The sequence below is a fragment of the Azolla caroliniana genome, unplaced genomic scaffold (assembly GCF_043228905.1).
Source record: "Azolla caroliniana isolate FFs.n. ecotype wild unplaced genomic scaffold, voAzoCaro1.0.p SCAF_6, whole genome shotgun sequence".
Classification (NCBI taxonomy): domain Eukaryota; kingdom Viridiplantae; phylum Streptophyta; class Polypodiopsida; order Salviniales; family Salviniaceae; genus Azolla; species Azolla caroliniana.
The window spans coordinates 21,641,936-21,648,435 of record NW_028230441.1 but is presented as its reverse complement, the minus strand read 5'-3'; the positions used below and the strand labels follow the sequence as shown (position 1 = coordinate 21,648,435).

Below are 6,500 nucleotides of genomic sequence, written 5' to 3'. Positions count from 1 at the left end.
AAGCAGAACTTCAGGGTGTTTACAATTTTTTACGCTAACCGCAGATTAAGTAACTTTTCAGGGATCCGTTATAGAGATCCATAAACTTCTAATTTGTAAATGAGAAGTCCAAAAGTGCACTTTTTTCTATGTCAAGTGATCTTTTGGACAGTTACATGAGATTCTCCAAACACATAATTCTTTATGTCGAGTGATCTTTTATAAGTAGGATATGCTTTGCATAGAAGTAGGATATGCTCACGAGATGCAGCAAATTCTGGTTTGAAAATATCTTCTGAAAAGATGTCGCTTTATTTTGAGTGATCTATTGCAAGTACCATAAAAGTCTCATATGCGAATTAAGTCCTCTGATACCATACTTCTTTATACCACGTTATCTTTTGGATGCAACAAAAATCTATAAATGGCTCATCGACCAGAGGTTATCAGAGTCTAGGCCTGATTGAGAATGGAAATTACCACAATCTAGAACTCTGAACAAGAATGGAGATTATCACAATCTAGGACTGATCCAGTGGGCCACCTACGTGCAATAAACTGGATCAATCAACGATACAATGCTACAGATAACCTTGTACCTTGTAGCTAAACAATTTTTTATGTTCAATCGCTCCAAAGAAACCTCCAACCAACCATAATAAGTGGAAGGAACAGATCATCCTTCTAAAAATAAGATTACAAGGACGTTTCTAACACAATATAGAAGCTATGAAAGCTGTGATCTTATTTATTAGATTCAAATGGTTGCACAACATGTTATCAGAAATATTTACAGGTTACTTTTTACCATAATATAGCATGCCACAGGGTTTGCAACTCCAGACAAATCAATCAAGTTGTATGACACACCACATCTTGTTTCTTTTTTCCTTGGACATTCAAGCCAATGATGAATGGAGGCAAAGTTTTGATCAAATGCAAGTACAACATAGAGTTGGAACATAATGACAAGGTCCAAACTGATCTATGAAGGCTTTGACGATCGGCTTAAGATAGCTGGAAGTATAAAACAAACTCCAATAACAAAGAGACCTGACACCGTCTTCACATCATAAAGATCACCCACTGATTCTAGTTGCCCGAGGGTAAGACCAGCCTGCAAATAAAGACTTTGGTCAGAGGACATACCCAAGTAATTAATAATGAGAAATCAGGCAAAACACTGGAACACCCATGACTTTTTTTAACATTTACAAGAATTCCCTGTTAGTTCAACCAATCCATAATGTCCCCATTTATAGTAGTAGATTTTACATTATATAGAGGTATTTGTCATTTCAGAGAACTGAGAGATATTCTCCAAATTTATTAGGAGTATTCTGTTATTTTTGCCTCCATAATAAACAAAAACAAACAGATAATAAACCACAAATAGATGAATGATTGCACACCCGCACAGTCAAGAAGGATGCTGGAATAAGCCCGATGGCTGTTGCAAGAACAAAGGTGTGATACGGTATGCCCACTATGGGAGATGCAAAGTTTATAAATGTATTGGGTAGAGTGGGTGTAACTCGCAAAAAGAGCAGGTAGTTGAGTAGCTTCCCTTTCCGCTTTGCAACCTGTGGAATCATAGAAGAAAACAGACTCCACATCATCTAGCGTATATATAGGAACCACATCATCTAATTGACAAATTGAAACAACATGGAGTTCTTTTTCTATCGCCATTTTTGTAGCACCTAAGGTGCGGGCTAATTGATCTGACTTTTTTCTTAAAGAGCCATAAGGGTCCAAACCAATAACATACATGTAGCCTAAAGAAGCTCATAATGCCAGATATTTGTGCAGTCCAAACGTACAACAAGAGAAGCCAATGAACTTCCACATTGTATTTGGCCTATACATAGGCAACCTCAAATTAAAGTGCCATGGCATGCTAACAATTAATTGGTATCTTGTTTGTTAATCGTACTGCATAGATTCAGAGTTCCTTCAATAATTTCTGTGTACTATCCTTCAAATATGAATCAGTTCTTATGGCATTCCATCCATGATATTTCTAAAGATCTATAGTAGGGGTGGTGAATCGACATCTACGTCAGAAACTGATATACTCCTTATCCTAAATAAACTCATTTGACAAAAACTCTTATCTTACAAGTATCGTTAAAAAGATGAATGATATTGTGTACCTCAGCTCGGAAGAACCTTATTTGCTGAGGCCACAACCAAAGAGCTATCGGTGTGCCAAATGACTTGGACATTAAAAAACAACAAGCAGCACCAGAAGTAGCAGAGAAGATGACCAAGAGAACTCCTTTATATACACCAAACAAGGCCCCAGCCAACAACGAAAAGAATATTGTCCCCGGAATCATGAAGGTTTGCATGAATATATATACTGCCACATAGCCCACAAGGACTTGGAGAGTATAATCTTGAGTATATAGAGAAATGTGTTCCCTGAAATACAGCTAGAACCCAATCAATGCCATTGCATATGATGAACCAAAGTGCAAAATGCATCATGCAATTTTCTGCAAAAGTTCATCCTTATAACAAAATGAAATGCAAGGATTATGCACATAATGGAAATACATGGATTTTGAACATAACAAAATAACATGGTTTCTTTTAATGCAATGAAATGCATGAATTTTGAATATGTTGGAATACATGTATTTCAAACTCGTTAGGACAAGCTGAAGGGAAATATGATCAGCACTCATCCTAAGGAGAAGCTTTAAACTTCCATGAACGGCGAAGCAAATTTACAGTCTCTCCAGACATCATGAAAAGAAAAGCTTCTGTTGTTTGAAGAAAATGAAATACATTTTAATATGCTGAGGGCAAAGTGAAGAGCCATCATTCTAAAGCTCATCAACAATGAAACTTCAAATGCCAAAAAAAGGTAGCCACTTCATTCCACAAGGGCATATTTTAAGCCACAAAGCCAATTAAAGGGATCAAATAGTGGCCTTGGTTGGGGGCATAAAAAAGGAACTCAATTTCTGTTACAAAGGATGCAGTTCATACCACAATGCAATAGAAAGAATCCGATTCATGCCATTTAGGCAATAAAATAACCTAATTTGTGTTTCATAAACAATAAAGGGGATTCAATTTGTACTGCAAAACCACTACTAAGGACCCAAAATTTGCACCAAAAGCAATTAAAAACAATCAATAAAAGGGATCAATCTGGTGTTTTTGCAACTCAATCAAGTATCAACATTATTTTATTCAGTAATTGATCAATTAATGCATTTCATCATTTTAGAAAGATTAAAGGAAGGAAAACAAAATAGACTTACTTCATGATCTGAAGATCACGAAGATCCTTGGGTATCTTAAGAACTTGAGGATCCAAATTAGGCATCGTGAGGTAGATAAGAACCAAAACGCCAAAAAAGAGGGCGAAAATTGAAGTTCCCACCACTGCTCCGACTCGAGTGATAGGAAATCCGCCTTCAGGATGAGTATCCAAAACGTGATCTCCTGACCGCTTTGTACTATTTCCGACGCTAGAGCTTTTGCTGGTGAGGGTAATCCTTAAGAATGAGAAAAGACTAGAACCTACTGATATTCGTGTTTCCATGTTAGGGATCTTCCAATTTGAGAAATGAGAAATTTTTGGTCAAATTCTTGGCACGATGATAATGGAAAGATGAATCAGGATGAATTCAGCCTGGTGCGCATCAAATAAATACTAGCAAATTTCCATGACTAGATGAAAAAGGCCAGGATTCTGCCAGACTTTTATAGTTTTGACCAAAATTTGAGGTATTGTTATGAGGATATTATCCAAAGATGATTAAAAGGTCAAAAAGAATGGATCTGATAGGCCTTATCAAGAAAATATAGGGAGAGGTGATAAAGATGCAAGAATTGATATGAATGAAGATGGGGTTGTTGATAGGTTTTTAAGGTTTCCTATCTGCTTATTATGTTTCTCTGTTCTCCCCTGTTTTAAGGTAAAAACTGATCCGATGGACATCAAACAAATAGGATGAGACCCAGGGAAATCCCCAAGATTTGTTAAAAGGGTTAGGGCTCCTGGTGGTTGTTTAGGGCTTTCTTTCTCCGTCTCTACCTCTCTCATCTATTTATGTGAAGATTAAAAGAAGAAGATCTGAAGGGCATCAAGAAAATTAGGAAGAGATGGTAGTGGATTAGAGAGTTTCTGATGGAACTTTAGGGTTTCCGACTCTTGCCTCTGTTTCCTCCCTCTGTTTCTATGATTAATAAACGCTAATGGGTAGGTCAACAAGCAAGCATGGAGAAAAAGGCCGCGTTTTCTCTGACAGAGAATTCGTGAGTGATTCCGGAAGATAGGGATGTAGGGTTTCTATCCTCTGTGTGGAAACCTAGGGTAACTCTGATTGGAAATTTAGGGTTTCTCTGTTTTGTTCTCTGATTTCAGCGCCTCCCCACGATCCTCTGTATAGAAATCTAGGGTAATTCTGAATGGAAATTTAGGGTTTCCCTGCTCTGTTCTCTGATTTCAGAGCAGAGGAGAGCCTCCCCTGTTTCTCTTTATGGGGGGAGGGAAGGATAAGAAAGAGCATTATTCTGTAAGAGCCGTTTCATCCACAACCGCACGATCTGATCATGGATCCAACGGCCCACAACTCTTCTGTGCTTTCTTTTGGTTTTTGCTTGGTCGCAATATGTACATATATACATAACATATACATATATTATGTATAGTATTTTCTTGGGCTCTCAATATATGTATTGTACATACAGAAAAATAAATGGAAGTAAAAAAATAAAAAGCTCTCTAGCTTTTTGTTTTTCTCCTCCACAACATTGATTGAAGTTTGTGTTGAGTTCGGACCGTAGATCTCTGAGAAAGATAGACTGAAATAGTACACAATGCGAAAAACAGAAACAACAAATCGACATAGAATAAAGTAGTGCACAGTATTTACGTGGAAACCCTAAAACAGGAAAAAGCACGGGACAACAGGCTTTCACTATGAACAGAGGTACAAAAGAAAGATTTACAAGTCTCTATAAAAACAAGGAATACCCACTTAGGGTTTCGGCAAGTTTCACTAAACTCTGCCTCTCTCGCGTGTCTCTTCCTACTCTCTGTTACATTCTCTTCTACACTCAACTACAGAAGCTCTACACTCATCACACCATCATAATGGTTGCCCTAAGGTTATTTATACTCATACACAATATGGACTATATTACAAATATAGTTGCTATTATTTATATATAATGTATATAATTTAATTAATCGGCCCGACTTGTTGACTTTGTCTTCTTCTTGGAGCATCCATCCAATGGAGTCGACCATCATAGTTGACTCTCTATCTCCTTCAAAACTAGTCGACTTGTTGGTCGATCCGACCGACCATCATGTATTCGCCTTGTTGATTTGATTGTTGACATCTCCCATAGAAGGGACAAATTCCTAACACTCATTTCATCCATCTTGTCTCCCTCTTCATCTTTGTCTTCATGCTCTTGTGTCATTCCCAACTTCTTAAGTTCAACACTCGTAGCCCCATCATCCATGCTCTGTCTGAGTCCGCGGTTGGTGTGTCCGTGACAGTTTGTTCACCTTCCACTGGAAGCATTAGTCTTGTTCATCATCGCCCTTGCTTCCAGACTGGGCATGCGGATAGAGCGAAATCGGACCACAAGGACTCTCCGACACTCCTAGTCTGACTACATCTGAAAAGTGCCGAGGCACTTCAATATGGAGGTCGAAGCTTCAAGAGTGCATAGCCATGTCTACAACAAAGGCAGAGTACATAGCAACATCGGAAGCAACGAAAGAAGCAATCTGGCTACATCGACTGTCCGCTGATTTTTCGACTACAAGTTGAAACGACCATCAAGCGCCGACTATCTATTGCGACTCTTAGAGTGCAATACATCTCATTTGAAATCCAGTCTATCATGCGAAAACGAAACACATTGAGGTGCGGTTACATTATATCCAGGAGCTTGTAACAGACAAGAAGGTTGAAGTTCGGAAGATTGACAGCGAGGTGAACATCGCCGATTGCCTAATGAGTCACTCCCAGAACAATGCTTTGGAGCACTAAGGACAATAATGGGACTACGACAAGAGACCAAGCAAGAGAGCACCAAACGATGAGCAGAACATAAGTCGAAGACTAGCCCGATCAGATGAGCCAAAAGGGCAAAGTCTATAGAATCGGAATGCCATAAGGCTAAAGACGCAGCAATGAGCAAGCATGCTGACTGGAGAAGAGACGATCGAAGGGCGAACAAACCTGAAGACAGATCGAGGATCTAGCGAAGAGCACAAGAGCGGAAAGTTGACGATCGACCCAAGGCTGAGAGTCAGAATCGGACATGAGCTGATCTAGACAAATGAGCCAATTCGAACACAATACGATTTGAACAAGTTGATCCGACCGACTCTGACAAGCCGACCCGGATAGCATATGATTTGGACAACTAGCCGAATCAGGCTACTAAGATCCTGACTGTACCTCAGCCAGTTCGGCCATATGCCGACCGATTTGTAATTATAACTTTAGATTAAATTTGAGATCTAGGTTTATGGG

General features: G+C 38.9%; 1 protein-coding gene across 1 annotated transcript; it reads right to left on the bottom strand.

Annotated features, from left to right (window-relative positions):
• Nucleotides 1-702: 702 nt before the first annotated feature.
• LOC147863329 (putative membrane protein At4g09580) lies at nucleotides 703-4,177 on the bottom strand. The gene is made up of 4 exons (XM_087321183.1): nucleotides 3,258-4,177; nucleotides 2,136-2,406; nucleotides 1,392-1,562; nucleotides 703-1,096 (listed from the first exon to the last, which is right to left on the bottom strand). Exons 1-4 carry the CDS (start codon nucleotides 3,539-3,541, stop codon nucleotides 965-967), a joined length of 858 nt encoding a protein of 285 aa, XP_087177309.1. The 5' UTR covers nucleotides 3,542-4,177; the 3' UTR covers nucleotides 703-964.
• Nucleotides 4,178-6,500: the final 2,323 nt, after the last annotated feature.

Coding starts and splice junctions, on each gene's coding strand:
- LOC147863329 (XM_087321183.1), bottom strand. CDS start 3,541: ATGGAAACACGAATATCAGTAGGTTCTAGTCTTTTCTCATTCTTAAGG. Junction 2,407..3,257: donor CGTGATCTTCAGATCATGAA/GTAAGTCTATTT, acceptor GCTGTATTTCAG/GGAACACATTTCTCTATATA. Junction 1,097..1,391: donor CATCCTTCTTGACTGTGCGG/GTGTGCAATCAT, acceptor CTTTATTTGCAG/GCTGGTCTTACCCTCGGGCA.